Source organism: Sciurus carolinensis, chromosome 6 (genome assembly GCF_902686445.1).
Source record: "Sciurus carolinensis chromosome 6, mSciCar1.2, whole genome shotgun sequence".
In the NCBI taxonomy this organism is placed as follows: domain Eukaryota; kingdom Metazoa; phylum Chordata; class Mammalia; order Rodentia; family Sciuridae; genus Sciurus; species Sciurus carolinensis.
Window position 1 is genome coordinate 96378098 of NC_062218.1, and position 27840 is coordinate 96405937.

Sequence of the window (27840 nt, forward strand, 5' to 3'; positions counted from 1 at the left end):
TTTCTTCTCAGGTGTTCATAAAACCTTCTCCAAAACACACATCTTAGGCCACAAAGCAACTCTCAGCAAATTAAAAAAAAAAAAAAAAATTTCTTGTATATTATCAGATCCCAATGGAATAAAATTAAAAATCAACACCAAGAAATACTACAGGAACTATATAAACATATGGAGATTGAACAATATAATTTTGAATGATGAATGAGTGATAGAAAAAAATTAGGGAAAAAATTTTTTTAATTCTTCAAATCAAAAAAGAATAGTGATACAACATACCAGAACCTCTGGACACTATGAAAATAGTTCTAAGAAGAAAGTTTATAGCTATGAGCGCCTATATAAGAAAATCAGAAAGACACGTTCCCCCCCCAATAACCTAAAGATGCATCTGGAGGTGCATCATAGAAAAACAAGAACAAACCAATTCCAAAACCAGTAGAAGGAAGGAAATAAATGACATTAGAGCCAAAATTAATAAGATAATTAAAAAATACAAAGGATCAATGAAATGAAGAGCTGATTCTTTTGAAAAGATAAACAAAATTAATAAACCTACAGTCAACTTAACCAAAAGAAAAAGAAGATCCAACTCAATACAATTAGAGATGAAAAAGGAGATATCACCACAGACATTACAGAAATTCCAGAGGATAATTATGGAGTATTTTGAAAACTTATACTCCACTAAATTGGAAAATCTAGAAGAAATGGATACATATTTCTAGACACATATGACCTGCCAAAATTGAACCAAGAGGATACAGAAAAACCTAAACAAAGAACAGGCAATGAGACTGAAGCAGTAAGAAAAATTCTTCCAAAAAAGAAAATTGTGGGACCAGATGGATTCTCAGCTGAATTCTAAGACCCTTAAACTAGAACTAATGCCAATGCTCCTCATATTATTCCATGAAATAGAAAGGGGTGGAACACTTCATAATTCATTCTATGAAGTCATTATCACTCTCATACCAAAACCAGACAAGGATAAATCAAGGAAAGAAAACTACAGACCAATATCCTTCATGAACATTGATGGAAACTCTTCAATAAAATATTATAAATCTTATTCTACAACATATTAAGATTTTACATCATGACTAAGTTGGCTTCATCCCAGGGATGCAAGGATGGTTTAACGTATGCAAATCAATTAATGTAATTCACCACATATATAGAATTAAAGACAAAAATCACAAGTCATTTCAATAGATGCAGAGGAAGTCTTAAGCAAAATTCAGTACCCATTCATGATGAAAATACTGAAGAAACTAGGGACAAATGGGACTTAGCACAACATCATAAAGGTTATGTATGACCTAAAGCCAACATTATAGTAAATGAGGAAAGACTGAAAACATTTCCCTTAAAATCTGGAACAAGACAAGGATGTCCATTCTTACCACTTTTATTCAATATAGTACTAGAAATTCTAGCCAAAGCAATTAGGCAAGAGAAAGAAGTAAGAGGGATAAAAATAGAAAAGGAAGAAGTCAAATCATCACTTTTTACAGATGATATAATCCTATATTAGAAGACCAAAAAAGCTCCACTAGAAGACTGCTAGAGTTAATAAATTCAACAAAGTAGCAGGATAAAAAATTGACATATAAAAATTAATAGCTTTCCTATACACCAATAACAAATCTGCTAAGGAAAGAACTCAGGAAAATAATTCCATTTGAAAGGAAGGGCATGGAAGAAAGAAACAATAAATGCATAAAAGGAAAGGAAGAAAGCAAAGGGAAAGGAGGGGAAAAGAAGGACATAGAGCTGACTGACAGGGCAACTGAGTCACAAGGGATTGATAAAAAAAAAACCAGTGGTGTCAGATTAGGTGTGCTGGTGCATGCCTGTAATCCTAGAACTTGGAAGGGAGAGGCAGGAGGATTGTAAGTTTGAGGCCAGGCTCAGCAACTTAGCAAGATCCTAAATTACTTAGCATGACGCTGTCTCAAAAGAAAAAAATAAAGGGCTGGGGATGTAACTTAGTTGTAAGCACCCTGGTTCAATCCCTGGTACTGAAAAAAAAAAAAAACCTGGTGATGTCAGGATATAAAATTAACATACAAAAATCAATCGTTTCCTATACACCAATAACAAATTTGCTGAAAAAGAAATCAGGAAAATAATTTTATTCACAATAGCCCCCCAAAATAAAATGCCTAGGAATAAATCTTACTAAGGAGGTGAAAGACCTCTACAATGAAAATTACAGAACACTGAAGAAAGAAATTGAAGAAGATATTAGAAGATGGAAAGGCCTCCCATGTTCATGCATAGGTAAAATTAATGTTAAAATGACCAAATTATCAAAAGCAAATTACAGATTCAATGTACTTCCCATCAAAATACCAATGACATTCTTCATAGAACTAGAAAACAGTTCTAAAATCCATTTGGAAAAATAAAAGACCCAGAATACTCAAGGCACTTCTAAGCCAAAAAAATAATGTTAGAGTTATCATAATACCTCACTTCAAATTATATTACAGAGCTATATAACACAAACTGCATGGTACTGTCATAAAAACATATATAGACCAATAGTACAAAATAGGAGACTCAGACAAACCCACACAGATTCAGTCATTTGATCCTTAACAAAGGTGTCAAAAATACACATTGGAGAAGACAGCCTTTTTAACAAATGGTTCTAGGAAAACTGGTTATCCATATGTAGAAGAATGAAACTAGATCCCTATTGATCACTCTGCACAAACGTTAACTCAAAATGGATCAAAGACCTAAGAAAACATAGGGCCAACACTTCAACATATAAGCACAGGCAATGACTTCCTCAATTCCCTAATCCTCAGGAAATAATACCAAGAATTAATAAATGAGATGTGATCAAATTAGAAAGCTTCTGCACAGCAAAGGAAACAAGAGTGTGAAGAGAGAACCTACAGAATAGGAGAAAATCCTTGCTAGCTACTCTTCTGACAGAGGATTAATATCCAAAACACAAAAAGAACTCTCAAAGAACTTACCACAAAAACCAAATAACACAATCAGTAAATGGGCAAATGAACTAAACCAAGAGTTCTCAAAAGAAGAAATAGAACCAGGCATGGTGGCACATGCCTATAATCCCAGAGACTCAGGAGGTCCAGGCAGGAGGATCACAGGTTCAAGGCCGGCCTCAGCAACTTAGAGAGGCCCTATCTCAAAACAAAAAATAAAAAGAAGGGCTGGAGATATGGCCCAGTGGTTAAGTGCCCCTGAGTTCAGTCCTTGTTACCACAAAAGAAGAAATAGAAATAGCCAACAAATATATGAAAAACTGTTCTATACCTTTAGCAATTAGGGAAATGCAAATCAAAACTACACAGCTTTTATCTCATTCCAGTAAGAATGGCAACCATCAGCAATACAAATAACAATAAGTAATGGCAAGGATGTGGGGGAAACAGGAACACTTTCACATCATTGGTGGGATTGTAAATTAGTACAACCACTATGGAACTCAATATGAAGGTTCCTCAAAAGACTAGGAATGGAACTGCCACACAACCCAGTTATATTACTCCTTGGTAATTATCCTAAGTCTTGCGGTTGTATACTGACATTTGCCAGTAAATGGATGGATCTAGAGACTATTGTGCTAAGTGAAATAAGAGAAACCCAAAAAACCAGTGGGTGAATGTTTTCTCTGATATGTGGATGCTAACACACAAGTGTGTGTGGGCAGGGATAGAAGCTCAGTGGATTAGATGAAGGGGAATGAAGGGAAGAGAGGGGGGATAGGAATAGGAAAGACAGTGGAATGAATATGACACAACTTTCCTATGTACATATACAAATACACTACAGGGAATTTCCACATCATATACAACCACAAGACTGGGATCCTAATTAGAATAAGATATACTCCATGTTTGTATAAATATGTCAAAATATACTCTACTGTCATGTATATCTAAAGAGAACAAATAAAATTTAAAAAAAGAAAATGTCCTTTTTAATAAACATTGGAGCTTTATTCAGCCATAAAGAAGAATAAAATGTCATTTTCTGGTAAACGGATGGAACTGGAGAACATCCTAAGAAAAATAAGCCAAACTCAGAAAGTCAAGGTTGTATGTTTTTTCTCATATGTGGAAGCTAGAGAGCAAAAGGGGGAGAAAATAGTGTGAAAGGGGGAATCCCATGAAAACAGAAGGGAGATCAGTAGAGGAGAGGACAGGAACCAGGGAGTGGGAGGAGCAAAGGGAAAGGGGATAATTTGGGAATGCTACTGACCAAATGATATTATATCTAGGACATGTACAAATATGTGACAACAAATCCCATTAAGCATAATTATGAAGCACCAATAAAAAATATGGAAAAAAATGCCAATTTGCCCTCATACTCAATGACCTGTTGTTAAAGGTTCAGCACTCCCATGACGCCATGGGTAGTTCCACATTCACTGCTTTTTCTAGCAACTCTGCTCCAGCAGCCCTGGGCTTGGCCAGCAGCAGATCTCAGAGAATTATAAGAATTCTGCCAGGAAAAAAAACCCCTGTTTTTATGAAATACACATTTGCATTAAGCCAAAATGGAGAACTAAGTGACTACTTCCCCACCACTCCGCCCCTCAGGGCCTCACACATGCCAGGCGAGCACTCCACCACTGGCCTACGCCCCCAGCTTTTTTTTTTTTTTTTTTAAAAGACAGAGTCTTACTGGCCTTGAACTTGCAATCCTTCTGTCTCAGTCTCCCGAACAGCTGGAATCAGGGGCAGGCACTGTTGCACCAGGCAAGTAACTGCATTTTTCCCTGGCTATAGGTTTCATTTCCTCGGCTTAGTGCTAGGTTAATCACAGCACACCTTGAAGACCATCTCTCCAGATAACATTTCCCTGTAGAGGCCTTTAGATTTTCAATGTCCAAGCTTCATATGACATTATTGTGTGCTTATATAGAAAACCCTAGTACATACATAAGCAAAACTCAATACAATATTCTAAACAAAATGGTGTACAATGTAAGTCCTGAGCTGCGTGTTTGACAGAATGTTAGAATTTCTTGTGAACATTTTAAAGAGCATACAGGTACCAAAGGGGATGTGCTACACAGTATTAGTACACCAAGCAATTGTTTCTTACCAACTATATTAACTATTTGAAAAACAGAAAGTATTTTTGGCATCTAATATTGTAATATGATACCTGCTACTTGTAGGTAGATATTTTGCTACTTTAATAGGCTGGAAATTGGTTGAGAGTTTTAGATGACATGTAATACGTTTAAATATTTCTCAATTAAAATAATGAAATCAAGTTGAGTGATGTTAGCCTGTGGTCCCAGCTACTCCAGAGGCTGAGGCAAGAGGATTGCTTGAGCCCAGGAGTGTGATGCCAGCATGGGCAACACGGCAAGACCACACGTCAAAAAAGAAAAGAAAATAGGCTTCTGGCTGGCATTCCTACACAGAATGTCTGATTTTCAGGAATGAATCATGCCCACATCAGAACCACGGCTTCAGGGTGAAGTGAAAATGACTTCCTGGTTTAAGAATCAGGAGGAGCAAGGTTTTTTTTTGTTTTTCGTTTTTATTTTTTGGTCAAATTTCTCTTCTGTAGGGTTTTAGGAAAGTCACAAACTGATGCACTTGAAGAAAGCATATTAGATAGGAGTAGTATTTCCAAGTCGTAAAGCTCTTACTATGGTTGAATATCTCTGAAACACTATCCTACGCAGCAGAGGCCAATGCTTCAGCAATCCAGCCAGGCTGACTATCTTTCCTGGGTAAAATAAAGCAAGACTACCAGCGTTAAGTTTCTGCATTGTTGTACCTCTTCAATGTAATTACTTTGTAGGTTACAGTCCAGATTTAATTTAGTACTTTCTGGTTCCCTCTAGCTATCCTCTAGAGATAGTAAAATAATTACTGCTCTCTACCTACATCCTTAACATTATCCAGTTCTCAAATGAAATCATATTAAAAATAAAGTTAATTACCAGAAAACTCTCAAAGTGATACTCAGAGGCCAGTTTTTATGACTCCTTTTTCTTAATCTATATGACTCTTCTACAGCCCAGGAACACCCTGAGTTTATTAAAATCGCTCACACAGATTGCAGATCTGGCTGTTCTTTTCACCAAGCTTCCCCAGAGCACCAGCCCACTCTTGCTTGCAGCTCAGACAAAAAGCACATGTGATTTTAACTGGACCCTTCTGATTATCAACACTGACACAATGCACTCATAAAGTACAAGCCAGACAATTATGTCTGTGATTCCAATGCTATCACCATCCAGTTTTCCTCCAGAAGAAATATTTCCAAGGTAGAGATATACTTATCACACACTGGGAATATCCTGGTTAGAACTGAGAGTTCATGTCAGAAAAAATATATCACAACATTTATTTCCTAATATTTTGCAATGACTAGATCAGAAACCTGAATCTTAGAAAGCCTCTGCAATGTTGTCAACCAGAATAGTAACAGGCTAAATTTAAAAGCAATTGCTCAAGGTGAGAGAGGAGCTGCATTTCTATAATCCCAGCTAATCAGGATGCTAAGGTAGGAAAACCAATTGAGCTCAAGAGTTCTAGTCCAGGGTTTGTAGCTCAATGGTAGAGTGCTTGCCTAGCATGTTTGAGGCACTGGATTAAAATATATAAATATAATATATATATATATTACATATATAATATATAAATATAAAAACATAAAAATACATATATATTTTTAGTTCTTGATGTTATAGATATAGATATAGATAATAAGAGTTCCAGGTAGCCTGGGCAACATAGCAAAACCCCATCTCGAGAGGAGAATAATTGCTCAGCTGCATAAATAAAAGCAAAACAAGAAAATGTTAAAGGGAAGGGGAAGTTTTCCCTTTATGGTCTCTCACAAAGACTAAAAAGAGAGTCAGTGGGAGGAACAGCAAAGGCGACTATCTGGATTAGGACTTAATTAGGACTAAACCTGCCTGAGTTTACTTGGATATGAGGTATTCCCCCAAAGCTCCTGTGTTAATGCAGCAATGTTCAGAGGTAAAGTGATTGGATTGTGAGAGCTGTGACCTAATTGGTCCACCCTAATTTGAACAGACTGAGTAAGTGGTGACTGTGGGCAGGTGGGTATGGCTGGAGGAGATGGGTCACTGGTGGTATGCCTTAGAAGTGCTGTTCTTCCCCCTGGCTCCACCCTCCCTCTCTTGGCTTCCTGACCCTGCGATGAGCTGAGGAGTTTCCCCGCTGTTGGACATTTCCACCATGATGTGCTGCCTTACCTTGGGCCCACAGCAATGGAGTCAGTCATTTATGGACCCAGACATCTGAAACTGTGAGCCCCAAATAAAGTTTTCCTCCTCTAAGTTGTTCTTGTTGGGTATTTTGGTCACAGCACATAAAGCTGACTAACATATTACTCAATCTTGTTTCTAGAAATAAATCTAGAAATGATTTAAATGGGTAAACATGAGGCACAAGGATATTCATTGCAACATTATTTATAATGGCAAGATAAATGTCCTAAATGTTTCTCATTAAGGAAATGTGTAAATTATCTATAATAAATTACACAGCTATGTCAAAGAATATTGAATAACATGAAAAAACTCAATATTGCATCAATTGAAAAATGAGAGATGCAGAATCATATATCATATGTGGTCTCAATCATATGTGCATGGTTAAGACAAATATGTTTCTGAGTATAAACTTACATATCCAGATCAATATACATGTACACTAAAAAAAATAGGAAGACTATCCTAAGACATTAATAGTGATAAGATTACGTTATTTTCTTCCCTAAAACATGCCCCTGCTCAATGAAATAATATGGCAGCAAGGACTTTGTTTTAGTCACCAAGTGTCCCCTAGACTTAGCACAGACTCTGGCACATAGAGGTTCTAAATAAATATCTGCTGAATAAAAGAATAAGCACACACAAATTTCCTAATCAGAGAAAAGAGAACTTTAAATTTATTTTTCACTGGGCATGGTGGCACACCCCTGTAATCCCAGCAACTCAGGAGGCCGAGGCAGGAAGATTGCAAGTTCAAGGCCTTGTCTCAAAATAAAAAATAAAAAGGGCTGAAGATGTAGCTCAGTAGTAGAACACCCCTGGGTTCAATCTCCAGCACCATCAAAGTGTGCGCGCGCACGTGTGTGTGTATTTTCAACACTCCTGCTCAAGGACAAATCTCACAGCAAAGCTTGGGACATGCATGATCTAGTTTCTAACTATATACATTATATATTATTTCTTCAAACAAACAAGCTTTTATGCCTAGTATTTGATTCCTCCTATTTTCATCCAATCTTATAAAAGGCTGCTTTATAAAAATGAAAAAAGCCAACAATATTAATTCTGCAAAAGATAAAATATTAAACATCCTCATTTGAAGGTCTCTTTCTCATGTGGTAATTGTTGCATGGCATAGTAAGATATATGCTAGTCCTTAAAATGTGAAATTGTCCAAAAACTTCTATAGACTTTGCAATTCAGGCCCATTTTTTTCTCAATCTGTTCACTGAAGCTACTCAGAATATGCCATTAATACAGGAAGAAAGCATTTTTATTGCCTGCATCAATTTTTAATCATCTCAACTATATTATCTATTTGGAACATGCAGTAAATTCACTCTCATTGACACCATAATGCTAGGCAGCTGGAGACTAATGGATGCACATTCATTTTACTATTAGGGAAGAAAATTTGCTACAGAGCAACTTTTTAAATGTACTTCAAAACCAAATATAAATAACTCAATGATTGTCTCTTTTTTAGGGGGGTTGGATGGAAGTGCTAAGGATTGAACCCAGGGCCTTGTGCATGCTAGGCAAGCACTCTGCTACTGAGCTACTGAGCTACAGTGCTCTAGTGACTATCTTATTCTGGACTCTGTCCCTATCTCTGTGGTTTCCATTAGCAGAGGTGATGAGGAGCAGGTTAGAAGTAAGACTTGTTTGTGTTTTGGAAGCTTGAGGTCAGATGCTGCTGGAGGTGGTTCTGCAGACAGGATCCTATTTGTTGCAGCAAGTAGGTAGGCCGTCAGAAAAAGTTTCTTTCCAATGCCATGAGATGGATCTTATTAAAGGCTTCAAAATTATCCAAAGTTTAAAATATGCCATGTGTAAATTAAAGATTATAAATATATACTCACATTTTTTTTTTTTTGGTACCAGGGATTAAACTCAGAGGCACTTAACCATGAGCCACATCCCCAGTCTTTTTTCTTTATTGTTTGAAACAGGGTTTCTCTAAGTCCCTAAGTTGCTGAGACTGGCTTTGAATTTGCAATCCTCCTGCCTCAGCCTCCAAAGCTGCTGGGATTACAAATGTGTGCCACCACATCAGGTTTATGAAAATATTTTTATAAATGCTAAGTATCTTCGAATAACAAAAAAACACACAAAAATCCAGCAATCTTTGAAATCTTCAATCTTTCCACAGACCAATTTTCTTGTTTCCAAGCAATTTTTTTTTTTTTTTCCGGTGCTGGGGATTGAACCCAGGGCCTTGTGCTTGCAAGGCAAGCACTCTACCAACTGAGCTATCTCCCCAGTCCTAATTTTCTTGTTTCTTTTGAGAGGAAATTCTTTGTCTTATAAGGTATTTTATGGTGACATCATTTAAATGAAAACAATCTATATAGATACATTTTCATTTAATCTTTTAAACTTTATTTACCACCTTGTCTTTTTTAACCAGTGTTGTACTATATATTATAATTTTTCATTAAGAATGAATTATGTAGAACTTTCTATATTTACACATATGGATCTATTTCAGTCTACATTAATCACTTAACTGTATAGATATTCTATTAATCATTTACCTATTGATGAACTTGACAGTTCACAATTTTTAATTATAACAAAAGTTGCTACAATTAATATCTATGTGCAGTCCTTATGCACTATGAATATTTCCTTAGGATTGAATGGTTAGAGTATCATTTTTTAATTCAACAAAAAACTGTCAAGTGGTTCCATAAAACGGTCATTCTAAGTCAGCTGTGGTACCAACACCTATGATGCCAGCTACTTGGGAGACTGAGAAAGGAGGATCGCAAACAATTTAGCAAGACCCTCAGCAACTGAGTGAGACCCTGTCTCAAAATTTTTAAAAAAAGGGGGGCTGTGAATATAGCTCAGTTGGTAGAGTGTTTGCCTCACATGTACAAGGTCACAAGTTCAATCCCCAGCACCACAAAAAAAAAAATTGAAAAAAATTGAAAAAAAGGCTAAAGAATGTTGGAGATGTACCTCTATGATAAAGTGCCCCAGGGTTCAGTCCCCAGTACAAACAAAACCACAAAAAAACCTATTCTAATTTATACCACTACCCATTAACCAGAACCACTATTACTGAAGCTGCACCCTGATTAAAAGTGTTTTTCCTCTCTTCCTTCTTTTCAAGCATGACAGCTTTCACCCTGCATCCTGCTCCACATCTTAAAGACTAACTGTAGAGTTAGTAAAAAGAGTAACCCTCTCACGCGCGCTCCCCCTTCCCAGGTTACAGTAATGGTTCCAATTAAAAGGTAGTTGTACAAGGCAGAGCAGACTGGCTGTGACAGAGAGCAGGTATACAGACCTTCAAGTAGCAAACCTCAAAACAACCTTACGCCTTAGAGTCACAGGTCCAAGACGACTCGGTGACCTCAAAACCATATGAATCACTCACAACACACATTCCAGAGCTGCCTCATTTCTCAAGACTAGTGAACTACCCTGGCACCCACCTGTCTGAAACTGAGGTAACATTCCCACAAAAAGAGCTACATAAACTTTGTCTTGGTGCTAGATAAGAACCCAGCAGCTAGCTGGTCATCTTCCAGCATGCCAGCTTGTTGCTAAAACCTCTTCTCCCTCCATTGTCTCTCATGTTATTGGCTCTCTCAGGCAGCAAAAGAAAATTGGACTGTTCAGAATAGCACAACCATGTCCATTTCCCTATACACTCGTCAATACCAGGTATTTTCAATCTTTAAAATATCTGCCAATTTAATAACAAAATATGGGATTTCCCTAATGTAAGTCACACTTCCTACATCACTAGTTACACATTCCCTTGGCAAATCTTATTTTTTCTTTATAAAAATATCTATATAGAAACTTTGTCCATTCTTCTTTTTACTTGTAGAAATTTTTATATACTCTGGGTATAAGAGTTTCTTACTTGGTGTAAATGTTGTGAATACATCCTCCTAACCTATCATTATTTTAACTTTGTTTATGCTGGCCATTTCATAAAGAAATTTAATTTTTAAAAATTTTAGTCAAATTTGTCAATCTTTTTCTTTGTGATCTTTGCATTTTATCTAGATTCCATACCTTTAAAAAAATAATAATAATATCCTTTACTTTTTTATAACTCCAAGGTTTTAGAATAGATGACCTGTGAGGTGCTAAGGAAAACAGGTAGAGACTAACCAAGGGCAGCAGCTGCACCACCCCTCCTGCTCCAGTGCCTGGACCTGTGAATTACCACTCAGGACTATCTCTAATGCTACTGCAGGATGGCAGGGGGAGGGTGAAGCCTAGGCTGAGGAGCTGCCCTGTGAGTAAAGAGTCATTAACTGGTTCTTCTGTTGCCTGGGGTCCCAATCCCAGGACTCATCCACCCCTTACCCAGAGCTGACTAAGACCAGCAATGACTGGGTATGGCCTTCCTCCAATGCCTGACAGAGTATCTGAAAGCCCAGGAGGAAAATGAGTTTGCAATCCAAGATAATATGGTATTTTGATGAATACAACCATTTCAAAAGAAAAACAACATAATCAACTACAGATTCTGTCAGGAGCAAAATACAACAATGAACCAAGAATTTTAAAATAGATTTCTAACTATAGTAAATGAAACAAAAGAAAATATTAACAACATAAAGTAAGAACAAAAAAACACTGAAAAGAGCCAAGTGAAAATATTAGGTTTGGGGCTGGGGTTGTGGCTCAGTGGTAGGGCACTTGCTTCACATGTTTGATGTTCTGGGCTCGATCCTCAGTACCACATAAAATAAATGAATAAAATAAAGGTAATTGTGTCCATAAAAAAAAAATAGGTTTGAAAAATATAGTAGTTGAAACAAAAATCACAATATGTGGTATCAATTGGAGAATGGTTTTAGTATAACCATGGAATAAATGTGAAAATTGCAAGGACAGATTGAGAAATCTCCCAGGAAGAAGGAAAGCACAAACAGATTTAAAACACACACAGACACACACACACACACACACACACACATGCGCGCGCGCACACGCCCCTACCAAGAATTAAAAATCAAGATAATGTCAATGCAATAGGGAGGGAGATTATAGAATGAGACTAAAAATTGGGTGTGGTGGCACATGCCTATAAACTCAGCCACTCGGGAAACTGAGGCAGGAGTCACAAGTTTCAGGCCAGTCTCTAACTTGACAAGACCCTGTCTCAAAATAAAAAAATAAAAAGGTATGGGGTTATAGCTCAGAGCTAAAGCATTAGCACTAAAAAGCTAATATATAAAACAGTAAAAGGTAACTAAACCAAGCATATTCTTTAAAAACACAGAGGTAAATGACAAATTGCCACAAGTGAAGTAACAGTGACTGCTTTTATGGAAGGTGGAGAACTGGTGTTTTTCTTCAAAATCTTACAGAACTATTTGAACCTTTAAGTATGTCATGTGTAGCTTTTATTAAAATGAATACTAATAAAAAGAAGACAACCCAGAAATCTTATGGGTTCAACACACTACCTCTCCTGCTTGTTCAGTTTGTGAGTCTGGCTCTGAGGATTGGAGGCAGTGCTTATATCACATCCACAAGCTGGAAACAGGGCCTCTTCTTGTGGAAGACACCTGAAGAATCATCTGAAGACAAACTGTCCCTTTCAGTGAAAAAGAACCACTCTACTTATTAAAAGTGTGAAGTTTTTAATTTTCACCTACCTCTAGTGCAAGTCAGGAGTTCATAGAAGTCTTACAGGAATAAGTTACAACATCCAACCTCTTTTCCCCAAACCTATGCCCCATACAAGGTTTGGCAGAGCTGACTCCTGAGTACTGCACTTGCCCACATCATTAAAGTGACTTTCTCAGAAAGCCAACTGCACATCTTCTTCTCCAAACCTAAAATAAGCATTTTTTCCTTCAAGAAAAAAATGACTCCTGCTTGCCAACGTAAATAATTGATGACCTGCTAAAATTTGCAACACTTCCACATTGAATGTCAACAATACTGCATGAAGACAGGATCTTAGCAAATCAACAGCAATACTTGTGCTAAGTTATAGTATTTCTATCCTTTGTCATTACTGCTCTGGCTGTTTCCAAGACAAAGGAAGTCACAAGTTCAATCTTGTCTTCTTATTTATAATCTGAGACACAGCCACAGATATCCAACATTAAAGCATTTGTTCCTATATTTCATTTACAGGTACTGGGCTAAAGCTTTAGTGGAAGGAAAACAGAGAGGTCTAGAAGCCAGCATACCTTAAGCATGTAGTAGAAGGGGAACCATGACAGGAAGAGGTCGGAGAAGAATTCAGCAATGCTGAACACACCATACACTACCCAGTAGGTCAGCCACTGGGTATCATCATCCTTGTTAGGACTCTCTATGGCTTTCATTCTGCAAGACAATACAAGAGAAAGCAACATTTAGTAAGATCTCAAAGAAACACAAATATTACACTTTTTAGAGCCTGCTCTCCAACACTGAGAAACTCAGGCAAATGTATGTATATGCACTGTGGCACCAACTGCAAGAGTACACTATAAAGACAATGTGAAGACATGAGAACAAACTGTTATCACCACTTGTTCCCAGTCTTCTGGTCACTGGAGAAATCAGCATGAGCTGTTACTGCCCACACATATCCAGTCTGCTAGAGCTACCACCCAGGCCCTGGGAGGTACTGCCAGTGATTGGCTACTAAAGCAACACCCACTCCCAGGTTGGTTTCTGCCACCAGAGATAAATCAGGAAGAATTCTCTCATGGAAACTAAGTTCTTAAGCACTTTAAATTGCTGAAGTACATCACAGGTAGTAGGAGTTTCTCATAAAGAAACTCATGGAACACGTGTTAGGTACTGTTCCACGTCCACAGCACAGACCATAACAAATAGGTGAAAACCACCATTGCAGTGTCCATTTAGTTCAGACTGTCCTTGGGTGATCCCCAGGCTGTGGCTCCTCCCCTTGTCAGTTAATAACATTTCCAGTCCTAACTACTACTTAGACAAAATTCAGCAAATGGATGGGAAAATTTAAAAAATAATAATCTTCTTTTACTTCTGTATCACAGGAATTCCCTTCAGTTTAGGAGTCTCTGTACTCTAAACCTGAAGTTCCAGAACATCTTATCCTATCCTAACATATACCTGTACATTTATCATAACTGAGCTGGACTAAAACCATAAATTGAAAGAAATCTGAATTCCGTTTAGCCTTTAAGAGAGATTAATTACTAAAAGTATACTGGTTATGCTGCAAAATTCAGCTCCCCAAAGACAGGCTGCTGAATCATGCTGAGTCATCCACTAAGAAAGCCCTGGTGAAGTTAATCAGGAGCAGTTGTGTGTGTGCACATGGTTGTGTTTTAAAAAAGGGGAAAGGTTATAGCTAAGCAAGATGATTGCTAATGATATGGAAAAGATGAAGAGGCAGAAGCAATGAAGTAAGTGCTGCTTTGAACTTCAAGACTGTGCAAAAGCCCGACCTACTGGTGCATGCCTATAATCCCAGCACTTCAGGAGGCTAAGGGAGCTTCAACAAGACCAGCCTCAACAAATTAGCGAGACCTGTCTCAAAAATAAAAAATAAAAAAGGACTGGGGATGTAGATCAGTGGTTAAGAACCCCTGAGTTCAATCCCTGGTACCAAAAGAGATTTTCACTTTATCCACTTTAAGCAGAAGAATCATATAAAATGAATTTAAGAAAGCTGCTTATAGAATGACTTCTAACATGTGAACTAAGTCTGTTTTAGTCCACAGACAGAACCTAGCTAATATAACAGAAAGGAAAAGTGTAGGCAAGCAGGTTAACCAAAGAATGAATATACGTAAGATTTTTTTTCCTTTGTGTTTTATTTGGTTTTGTTTGGCTTATCTATTTATATTTAGGTGGATTTTAAAGTCATTACTATAATAAAAATTTGTTTCTTACATATTCATCCTGGGCAGAGGGGATAATTATATTTCACTTAAGATTTTAAGCTATTCCATGATTAAACTATCAACAAAATGAATTCAAAAGTTTCTGTGTGAGTACATTGAAAGATTATATAGGAATACCACAGAATGGAAATAAAATACCTCAAAATTGAACACACATTGATCATAACTTTGTCGAAACATGAAAAAACTGAGGAAAAGAAAAAAAGAGTCTTACTAAGCTAAAAAATTTTCACAGAACTTCATACTATTGAAGCATTTAATTATTGTTTTAAACAAGACAGTACAAAATGTTTTTAAAATATATCTCCGGTCTCCTAACATCATAAGCCACTTAAAACAAGAAAGACACTAAGAGATAGTCTAGCCATTTGGAAACCTGAGATGCAGAAAGGGGAGGTGCTGGGCTAGGGGGGCCTTGCCTAGCATGTTTGAATCCCTGGATTCAATAATCACATCACATCACCTCATCTCACCTCACCACACACACACAAGACGATAAGGTGCTCCAACACAGTCAGGTGAAAGAACTAGAGAGCTTAAAAATGGAGTTACCCAAATGCTATTTACTTAACTGGATTCTGAACAGATTTCCCTGTCCACATGAATGGACAGAAGTGATTCTCCAACAATACATTCTACTGCCTGGTACATATACAGAATCATATATTTTTTACTAACTTTCCTAGGTGGATGCAAATGATCCAAGTTCTCCAACAGGCATGTGCTCTTAGAAAGTTGTACAGGTGATCCTAATGCAGAACCAAACTTGAGAACCATCAGCTCAAATTTCAGTCTTAGCAGCACCAACCCTACTCATTACTAGGAAAAAAAATCTAAATGACCCATATGGGTTCAATGGGCTGCAGTCAGGAGACCGGCTAACCCTTTCCAATAATGAGTGAGAGGTGGGGAGAGAAAAGTTATGTGTACAGAGCAAACTGAATGATGTCTCTACTACAAATAGAATAAGTCAACTCTCTACTACAATTAGAATAAGTCAATATGACCTAGAACATTCACGTGAACATTCAGAATAAAAACACTTTTTTAAAATTCTGGGGTCTTTTTAAATTGTAGATGGACACAATACCTTTATTTTATTATTTATGTGGTGCTGAGGATTGAACCCAGTGCCTCACGCCTTGCAAGTACACTACCACTGAGCTACAACCCCAGCCCAAGATAAAACATTTAAACAAATTTGTTGTTTTTGTCAAGAACTGCACCTAAAAGACCTAGAGTTGTGTTGCTGAACATCGACCTCTCCAGTCCTCAGGCATGGACTACTATGATATGGGCTCCTCTCCCTCTAGTACCATCTCCTCCTCAAGTGGCAGGCACTGATCCTTAGCTCTGAACTCCAGGGGTACACATCCACATACTGCTTCTCTGGACAAACACCATGGTTTACAAGTCCATTTTTCTCCACAGACCCTTACTGCTATATATTCACCACTGACCCAAAGCCTGACCACCTAGGCAATGTTTCCTTGCTCTCTTTCCTGAGCCACCTACCAGGGCTTCACTTCTCTATAGAGATGGTCAGTTCTAAAATTTCATGGAGCAGAATCAGGAATCACAGAAAGCTGAGTTGGAGATATTGCAGAGATGAACCAGTTCAAAGAAAGTGGTGTCAAATTCTAATTCATCAAACTACAAGATTATAGAGGTCATATATTTATACATTTCAAAGGCAATATACTATTTAAATATTCTGAAGCTTTTCAAAGTGATAACAGGGAAAGATAACCAAAATATAGTGTTGAGTGTAACAGATTCTTATACACAATGAAGTTCTATTCAGTCATAAAGAAGAATGAAATTATGGCATTTGCTGATAAATGGATGGAACTGGGGAACATCACACTGAGTGAAAAAAGCCAGACTGAGAAAGTCAGAGTCAAATGTTTTTCATATGCAGAAACTAGAGAGAAAAAAAGGGAAAAAGGGGGAATCTTGTGAAAATAGAAGGAAGATCAGATAAGCAGAAGCAGGGGACCAAGAGGAAAGGAGTGGGGGAGGGAAAGGGAAAAATACTAAGAAATAAAGTTGACCAAGTTATACCAGGAGCATGTATGACTCTGCCATAATGCATTCCAATTTTATATATAACCATAATGCATCAATTAAAAAGTAAATAAATAGGGCTGGGGAGATAGCTCAGCTGGTAGAGTGCTTGCCTCGCAAGCACAAGGCCCTGAGTTCGATCCCCAGTACCGCAAAAAAAAAAAAAAAAAAAAAAAAAGTAAATAAATAGAAGGAAGACCAAGACAGTAGAGGAAGAGGATCAGGGGAGGGGGAAGAAAGAGGAGAGGGAAGTGGGTAGTACTGGGCAATGAAATGGAGAAAACTACATTATATGCATTTATGAATATGTCAAAATGAATCCCACTATTATGTATAACTAAAATGAATTAAATTTTTTAAAAGAAAGGTAGATTCTAATTTTGTGTTAAAGAGAAAAAAGAGGCAGATGTGTTTGTGTAGAAAGATCAAGAATTGTATTCAGAAGATATATTTCAAAGTTAATCCTGGATACTAGGATGATGGAAGTTTTTTAAGGTCTTGGCATTGAGCATGTACTATTTTTCAATAATGAAAGAACAGGGGAGATTTATATTTAGAAAGAAAAAAAGGGCACTAAACTTTCTATAACTACTTCCTCCTATGAGACTAGCTCTCTTTAGGGCTTTGTTAAACACTAAATGAACATCAGACAATTGCATTTAATTTCTCTCTTGAGGAAACTAGTGATTTTCTTACAAACAAACTTCTCTAACAATAGTCAGAAAGAATCGGTTGTGTTTCAGAGTTTCAAAGGTTTTCAAAGGCTGGGCACTGTGACAGATACCTGTAATCCCAGTAAAAGGCTGAGGCAAGAAGATCCAGGTTCAAGGTCAGCCTCAGCAACTTAGAAAGACCTGTCTTGAAAAATAAAAAGGGGGTGCTGGGGTTGTAGTTCAGTGGTAGAGCACTTGCCCAGCACATGGGAGGCATTGGGTTCAATCTTCAGCACCACATAAAATAAATAAATAAAATAAAGGTATCGTGTCTATCTACAACTAAAAAAATTTTTTTTAAATAAAAATTAAAAAATAAAAAGGGGCTGGAGATGTAACTTGGTGGTAAAGCAAGCACCCCTAGGTTTAATTACCAGTTAAAAAAAGAAAAGAAAAGGAAAAAAAAATTATTAAGGGTTGGGCATATGGCTCAATGGTAGAACACCTGCCTAGCATATGCGAGGCCCTGGGTTCAATCCCAAGTACTGCAGGGAGCAGGGAGCTTTCAAGAGCCAGATGCAGTGGCATGTACCTATAAACTCCACATGTTCAGGAACCTGAGGCATGAGAATTGCAAGTTTGAGACCAGTCTGGGCATTTAGCCAGACCCTACAACAAAATAAAAAATAAAAAGGGCTGGGATGTAGCTCAGTGGTAGAGTACCCCTGGGTTCAATCCCCAGAACCACACAAAAATAAGTAAATAATTAAAATTCTTTTTTAAATTTAAAAAAAGAAAAATAAATAAATAATATTGGGTAAGTTATTCAATCTCTCTAGGCCTTAGCTTGCTCATCTGTCAAGTAGGATTATAAAACTCATTGTGCTTATATGAAGATTAAAGTAGTTAATACATGTAAAGCACTTAGAAACACTGAATGGCATAGAGTAAGCACTTGGTAAATATTTTATTAATAGGTCATAATTATAGTATGGTAACAATTTATTATTAAAGGAAGGTAAGAGATTAAAAAGAAAAGAGGAAAAAGACTCTAGTTTGTCTGCTAAGCAGAGCTGGTATAGGCTTCATTATCAGTTAATACGACTAAAAAGGGATTAGAGCAGTAGCCATGAATTTTAACTATACCCTAAATCTCAGATGTTTCAAATCCCAAATGCTACAATAGTAAGAGCCAAAATCCAAAAAAGTCCTCCATGCAGGTTAATAGGAAAAAAATCTGGATACTGGTGAAAACATTTTTGGGGCCCACCCTAAAAGATGTACTGGCAAGAAGTCTTTTCTTTGGTACTGAATTGTTACTGATATACCCATGACTCACTAGCCAACCCTCTTCCAGTCACTGGACCCCAGTAATTGGTACCAGCTGACTCTGCTTTTGTTGACTCATCTGCTTGTTCACATCTTGGCTGCTATTTTCCAACAGAGGCAAGAACCAACGATGGCCAAAGGATAGCACTGAACATACATGAAGAAAACAGGTTGAGCAGAGATGCCCTGGGCTACCAATATTCACCTAAGGACTTTAGGTGATATGCAAGTTCATCAACTGAACAAATACCACTCTGGTAGGGATGGTAATAGGACAGGCCATGCAAGGGTGGGCAAGGGGCATACAAAAAAATCTTTGTACCTTCTACTCAATTTTGCTGTGAATCTAAAATTGCTTTAAATAATAATCTACTTTAAAAAACACTTTACTGCTGGGGATATAGCTCAGTTGGTAGAGTGCTTGCCTTGCATGCATAAGGCCCTGGGTTCAATCCCCAGCACCACCAAAAAAAAAAAAAACAAACAAACAAACAAACAAAAAAAAAACTTTACTTACCAATTAGGCATCCTATAAGACCAGATTTTTTAAATTCTTATATTATCATTGTGCCCGGTTGTTTTGATAGGAACAGAGTATAACTCTTCCCATTAACCTAGACACTATTTATATACTAACAACTTCCAAATTTGTTTCTGCAGCTCAAACTCTCCTTAGCACACAGGTGCTCAGTTAAGTATTCACTGATAAATGACAATCCCCTTCCTCATCTGATTTTTGCAGTAACATTGCTGCTTCGGGAATACTAATAAAGCAGTGAGTCACTATCATTGCCCAATGAAGGCTCACTTCATACATGTAGTGGACACTGTTCACTATCAGTCATTCCTTCCTCTTCTTACTCTCAGGGCTCTGATTATGTGTGTATGTACCTAGTGGTGATGCCTTGACTCAGAGAAGCTAGGCTCCTGCCTCAGGCAATGAACTAAGGTTCATCTAAACCTGTCATGGTAATCCTAATGTCTTTGCCTAATACTAACTTTTATAGACCTCTGCTATTAAGGATGTCCATGCAATAAAGTTCTCCAATGAAACACAGATGGAAATAGGCAGGAACACTTTGGTATATATTTTTCTTCTGTGATAAAATTAAAGAACCTTACAAGTAAAATATTTTGTAAATGTTTTTCTTGTTTTGTTTGTTTTGTTCTTGATCTTCCAGCTTCCAGCTCCCCAAAGCCTTGGAGCACCAGGCATGGTGGTGCACACCTGTAATCCTAGCTGTTCAGGAGGCTGAGGCAGGAGGACTGCAAGTTCAAAGTCAGCCTCAGCAACTTAGCAAGGCCCTAAGCAACTTAAAGAAACTCTGTCTCAAAATAAAAAATAAAAAGGGGGCTGGGGAGATAGCTCAGTTGGTAGAGTGCTTGCCTTGCAAGCATAAGGCCCTGGGTTCGATCCCCAGCAACACACACACACAAAAAAATAAATAAACAAATAAATAAATAAAAAGGGCTGGGTATGTGGCTCAGTGGTTAAGTATTGTTGGGCTCAATCCTTAGTACCAGGAAAAAAAAAAAAAGTACAAAGACAGAGCTACACAGTCACAGACCATGCTGAGCACTGAGGCAACAGAATGAGAAAAGCAAGCACTCCACAGCTGCTGGAAAAGAGCCTGGATCTCTGCTGCACCAGTCCTATAACACCAACCTCCAGACTTCCTACACTAGACAATTCAAGGTCATTACTACTTAGGCCACTCTTAATGACTCCTGTTATGAATGGTGTGCAGTGTCCCCAAAGGCTTTCTAAACCAAGCTGTTGCTTCTTGCTATAGCTTCTTCTCAGAACAGCTCTTCTATTGCTAAGGCTTCACCTACCAGTTAAAAATATCTGGGTGTTTACAACTATTGCTCACGTGGGGAACCAGAAAGACAACAACCCTTCATATTTCAAAGATTATTTCAGACACAACAGATCCATCTGAGAAACTATGCATTTCTACATGCTCTTAATGCAGATCTACTTTGTTCTTGGTAAGAAATATAGATAAAAATGCTTTCCATACATGTACTGTACAACCTATTTGAATTTCTGTGCTGAGTTCTTATCTTTTTTTAGGACAGAGTCTCTCTTTCTAAAGTGTAACAACAGCATTCAATAGTTTAAGCAGGGGCTGAAGATGTAGAGTACAGCAATTCCCTAGCATGCACAAAGCCCTGGGTTCCATCTCCAGCACAGCAAAAAGAAAAAACGAAGTTGTTTAAGTAATTTAGAAAGTATGATAAATAATATACTACTCAACTTTTATATTGATTACTCTAAGTATTCTATTATTACAGCATTGAAAAATGAAAACTAGCAAATAGGAAAAGCAGATGTGGGAGAAAAAAATCTCATCTTTTTTTTTTTTTTTTTTTTTTGGTACAGGGAATTGAACTCAGGGACACTCGACCACTGAGCCACATCCCCAGCCCTATTTTGTTTATTAGTTAGAGACAGGGTCTCAGAGTTGCTTAGGGCCTTACTTTTGCTGAGGCTGGCTTTGAACTCTCAATCCTCCTGCCTCAGCTTCCCAGACCCCGGAATTACAGGTGTGCGCCGCTGTGCCCAGAAAAACTGAATTGTCTTTAAGCTATTTCTGTCTAGTTTCAACTGAGATTTTCTTCTTCCAACAATGATGATTCAATTAAATTGCATTTTGGGGACAGACATGACATTGTCTTACTTATACATAGCTATAAATTAAGCATTTCCAACACTGTATTAACTCAGACTCAAAAGGTCACTCCTGCTTAGTAGACATTTCAACAACTTCCTTTATGTCATTAAATTTGAAAATGTCAATTTCCTACATTTTATATATGTATATATATATATATATATATATATATATATACACACATGTTATACACAATGAAAGGTGATCACATTGAAGATCCTTCCAAAAAATTCATTTTAGAAGTTTTATAAATATTCATTCCTACATTCTGTATTCCAAATGATACACTTGAAAGGTAGTTCCTCAAGATTCTTTTCCAGAAAGAAACAGGAGCTCTGTCTGGGTGATTCACCACAAAACATCAGTACTGGTACGTATCCAGCATTTACAGCACCCCTGACACTATACTTAACCCATGGGTCCAAGGACCTAAATGGCACTCAAGGACCTAAAATCTAGTTTAAAAAAAAAAAAAGTTTCACTCCTAACTCACCAGCACCTGAGTGCTTGGGGATGGAGCCCTACAAAGAAGAGTTAACAGAGTTAAGAAAACTACAAACCTTCAAGAAAACAAAACTAAGTAAAAAATTTTAAAAAAGGATTCAATATTAAAAAATCATTAGTCTAAATTATACCCATTGCTTAGGAACATGTACTCTGTTGTACAAAAACAAGAAATCCACTAACCGAACGACAATCTTGCAACTTTGAAGAATAAAACTTTGTTGTTTTATTGTTCTTTGAATAATAATGCTTTAAGCTACTGATTTTAATACAGAAAAAACCAATCGGACAAGGAACAACAACAACAAAAAAGAGTGAGAGGAAAATAAATTAAAGAAAATACTGAGGGTTAGGGATATAGCTCAGTTTGTAGAGTGCTTGCCTCAAACGCACTAGACCCTGGGTTCAATCCCCAGCACCACAAAAATAAATAAATAAATAAAATCTCCTTTGGGGCTGGGGTTGTGGCTCAGTAGTGGAGCATTTTCCTGGCATGTGTGAGGCCCTGAGTTCAATCCTCTGCACCACATGAAAATAAACAGGGCTGGAGCTGGAGCTCAGTGGCAGAGCACTTGCCTAGCATGTGTGAGGCCCTGGGTTCCATCCTAGCACCACATAAAATTAACAAATAAAATAAAGGCACACTGTCCACCTACAACTACAAAAAAAAAAAATTAAAAATTAAATAAACAAAATAAAGGCAGCTTGTCCACCTACAAACTAAAAATAAATTTAAAAAAATACTGTTTGGGGAAATTTTTCTTTATGTCCTTTAAAAGCTCAATTACATAAAGTTAAACAATCATAACTATGATTATGTTCATTTTCCTTCATCCATTAATGAAAATAACTACACTTAATTAAGCTTAGAGAACACCTGATTTTGTGTGGTTAAGCATGCTATCCTCCCTGCTATAATATATGAGAAATGAAGTTTTATAAAAGCTATTTGCTCAAGGGGTGAAAAACTAGTAATTATCAGCTCCATATAAATATGCTTCTGAACACTCAAACCCAAGATAGTTAGATACATACTACATGTACTGTATGTGGTTCATCAACAACTCAGTTCCTGTAATTCACATAAAACTAAGTAATTTGTCTTCAAAGCACTGACTTTATTATTAAAACCAAAAGTATCCATCAATAAGGACTTTAATTTTTTAAAATATATTTGTTTGTAGGTGGACACATACCTTTATTTTATTTATTTATATATGGTATTGAGCATTGAACCCAGTGCCTCACACATACTAGGCAAGCATTCTAGCACTGAGTCACAACCCCAACCTCAGATTTTAATTTTAACAAGTCAATTATATTACCAGAGAATGACAGTATTTCCAAAAGAGCAGTTCATTAAAAAAAAAAAAAAAAAAGAAGAAGAAAAAGATAAGTATGTGCTGTTGGTAGAGAACAGAAAGAAATCTACTTCCCGTCCATCTGCTTTGTTTTATTTTAATGTGATAAGTAATGTTTAAATTACAAATACTCCAGAGTTCAAGGTAGAGTCTTTGAAGTATGTGGATCATGTTTATTATCCTTTTGTTATAGCAGATATGTAACACAACCACTCATGCCGCCCACCATGTACAGGACTGTTTTTGCCTTAATTTCAGAGAATGATGTAGGAATGCTTGATAATTAAAAATGGTTTTCCTATTATCAGTGCTTTACATAACAAGAGGGGGAATCACACATTTTAAGACATAAATGCTAGTTCGTTTCTGTGCCAATAAATTTCTTCTTCATAGAAAACAAAGGCAGAAAATTATGGGTAATCAGAAAGTTACATGTATTTTTTTCACTGTAAAGTATGTGTGCTTTCAAAGCAACAGAGAAGACCAAAAGAGCAAGAGAGACTAAGGAAAGAACAGGATGGTTGGGGATATAGCTCAGTCGGTAGAGTGCTTGCTTTGCTTGCACAAGGACCTGGGTTCAATCCCCAGTACCACAAGAAAAAAAAAAAAAAAAAAAAGGGAAAGAATAGGAATCGTATAATACTTAAACAATGCTTATTTACTGTTTACACTATGGGCTCCCACACCAAACAAAACTAAACCCATGAGATATCTAGAGGTCAAAATGATTTTTCACTATCTAGAAAATAATAGCCAGACAGTGATGAACACTTGTAACCCCAGCAACTTGGGAGGCTGAAGCAAGATCACAAGTTCAGGACCAGTCTCCACAAATTTAGCAAGATCCTGTCTCAAAATTTAAAAATTTAAAAATGGACTGGGGATATAGCTCAGTGGTTAAGCATCCCTGGGTTTAATTCCTAGTAAAAAAAAAACAAAAAACAATAAATAGAAAATATCTTCTAAGATGACTATACAAACACAAGGAGCATATACCATGTTCCTTTGCTTTTTTTTTGTAGTTATAGATGGACAGCATGCCTTTATTTTATTTGTTTATTTTTACGGAGTGTGAAGGATTGAACCCAGTGCCTCACACATGCTAGGCAAGTGCTCTGCCACAGAGTTACAGCCCCAGCCCCTCCTTCACTTTTTAATTTTTTAATTTTTTTTTAGTTGTCAATGGATATTTATTTATTTATTTGCTTATTTATTTATTTATTTGTGGTGCTGAGAATTGAACCCAGTGCCTCACACATGCTAGGCAAGCACTCTACCACCCTCTCCTTTGCTTTTTAATATAGTATTTTCCTATAGTATCAAATGACCAATGTAATAACGAGCATACTACACAATAAGTTAAATTCACAGGCAAATTCTACTAAGACAACCTAGTTAGTAGAATTCCACTAGAACAACCCTGTGTCAATAAAGTTAATTACTCTATAAATATATTATCTATGTTAAGTATGGTATCATAAAGTTTAACTTATTTAAGTATCTTACAACTTAGATAGGAAACAACCCACTCCACCCTTTCCTAGATGAGAGGGCCACATCAAGAGGCAGCCTAGAGTTACCTCTAATATGTAAGTGATCCCTTAACCAGATCACCCAGCCTAACTATCAGAAGCTGCAGGATATATATATAGCAGCCATGTGACTGAGAAGGATGATGATAAGCTCTACATCCAGGAATCAGAAGAATGACCTAGTGATAGAATGAACTCAGGGCAGGTTTCTATTTTTTAACTGCTACAAAAATTGATTTCATTAGCAATTTTGAAATTGTTTTTAAATTTCTGTTATAATCTCTAAATACCTTAAGATCATATTTGTACTTATACTTGTTTTAAATACTATATGATGAGACTAAGCTGAAAACTGAATTCTCAAACAAAGTCAGTCCTGAGAAAGACATCTTCAGGGCAGAGGAGAAATGAGAAGATGGAAAGGCGGACAAAATAAACCAAATTCCCAGGTCCTTCATCAAGAGGCAGGAAGAGTTCATAGAAGTTCATAGGGGGGCTGGGGTTGTAGCTCAGTGGTAGAGCACTTGCCTAGCATGTGTGAGACACTGGGTTTGATTCTCAGCACCACATAAAAGTAAATAAAATAAAGATCCATCAACAACTAAAAAAAAAAAATTTTTTTTAAATGTTCATAGGGAACATTCTAGAACATATACAAAAAATGGGATCCCTTCCACACCTTCTTTGGAACCCAGAAACTCAGATCATGAATAAATAATTGAAGTCATTCATTTTACTTGCTTCTCAAACTTCCTTTTCTTTATGACACAGGAAGAAAAAAAGCCCATAATTACTGACTACAATTAATCAAAAAAAAGTCACAAATTATTATAGGAACATTTTATTATATTTTAAGTTTTCTCCATACCACCTTTATCCTAAAATAGTTCAGCAATATTAGCAGTAATACCAAGTGAAAACACAGCCAGTAGCAAAATGGCAAAAGTGAAATGTTTAGAATTTCAGTATTAAGGGTACAATTTGCAGAATGCCAAAAATCAATTTTTGATCAAAGTGAACAGTCAGCAGAAGGCCACATTTGCTTGTGCTTCGTAATGGGCAGAGAAGACAAAGTATGGACATGCTTTGCTCCGCTCTTAAGCACTTTAACAAAAGACTACGGAGAGAAAAGGAGAGTGTAAAAGGAACATAAGCAACTTAGTAGAAAATATATTTGATCCCAAGTTCTCAAGAGAGAAAATGAAGAAAACGTAAGATAATTACAGGTTCTCAGAAAACACAAGAAAACAAACACACCCCTTACTAATGACTCCAAGAAAAAAGCTACAAATGCACACCCTCCAATACCAGGAAGAAGGCTTAGTTCTGCTTCAGAAGACCAGCTGCAAACAGAAAGTATCTGGTTCACAACTGTCAGTCATACCACTGTGCTGCCATCTCAAACACTCCTCTGGGTAATGAACCTCTAGAGGACTGTCATTGCAAACCTTAAACAAGAAGACTGCCACTCTCTTTAACCTATGTTCCCTAAAATGCATTCTCACTTTTTTTTTTTTGCATTTTTTTTTTTTTTGCATTCTCACTTTAACTGCTATGCATCACTAGTTAAAAAGGTGATGCACCTTTTACTTAAGGTTCCTGTATTAAAACTCTTGTAAATATTCTGACAGTGTCTTGTTTTTTTTTTAAATTACCCCTCAAATCCCCCTTCTGATCTGACCAAGGATCTCCCATTGACATCTGTGGCCTCTTGACAAAAAACTAAAGGCAAGGTTGCATCCTTTTAAGAAATCCAACTCTATGTGCCATTTTCATTCCAGATAGGAGTGAACTAGTAAATCAGAGCAAGTCTCTGCAAACAACTATACATATTGCTGCCATCATAAATCAGAGCTACATAACATATAACAAGAGAAGTGAATTACTAACACTGCTAATGTTCACAAAACACTGCATATGTTTTTGTAGGCAGGTATGAAATTTGGAAGAGCTGCACCTCATTTGAGAGAGAAAAATACGCTGCAGGAAGGTAATGTGTTGACAGTCAACTTGACAAAAGAAAAAGTTAACACCAACAGTTTAATTTTCTCCTCTATGAAAGGTCACAGCATATATCTGGAGAACACTCAAAGAGCCACATGGGAAATAGTGTAAAAAAAATCAAAAATATTGACTCTGGAATCCGCATGCTGGCATATCCCTGTAATCCCAGTGACTTGGGAAATTAGGCAGGAGGATACAGGTTTGAGGCCACACTCAGCAATTTAGTGACACCCTATCTCAAAATAAAATGGAGGAGGCTGGGGACATAGCTCATGTATATGATGCCCCTGGATTCAATCTCCAGTACCAAAAAAATAAAAATAAAAAAGACTTTGGAGCCAGGCTCCTTGGGTCCAAAAACAAGTTTCAACATCAACTGAGAGATCTTGATCAAATTACTTGTTTCCCTGTCTGTAAAAACGGGAATAATCATAGCACTTACATAATAGGGTTGATACAAACACTAAATGAGCTACATTTGTAAAGCCCTTAGACAGAACACATGTGTTTATTAAATAAAATGCTGCATACGTGTCCAGCAGTCATGTAAAAGGTTAAAAGCAATAAAATCCTTTGTACTGGTGGC

General features: G+C 36.9%; 1 protein-coding gene across 1 annotated transcript in view; it reads right to left on the bottom strand.

The window, feature by feature from the left end:
• Positions 1 to 27840, bottom strand: part of Reep5 (receptor accessory protein 5) — a 51299-nt gene that overhangs the window by 16139 nt on the left and 7320 nt on the right. Inside the window, exon 3 of the mRNA XM_047556730.1 lies at positions 13438 to 13576. Coding sequence (XP_047412686.1) covers positions 13438 to 13576 — 139 coding nt within the window. The remainder of the gene's footprint in view (positions 1 to 13437; positions 13577 to 27840) is intronic.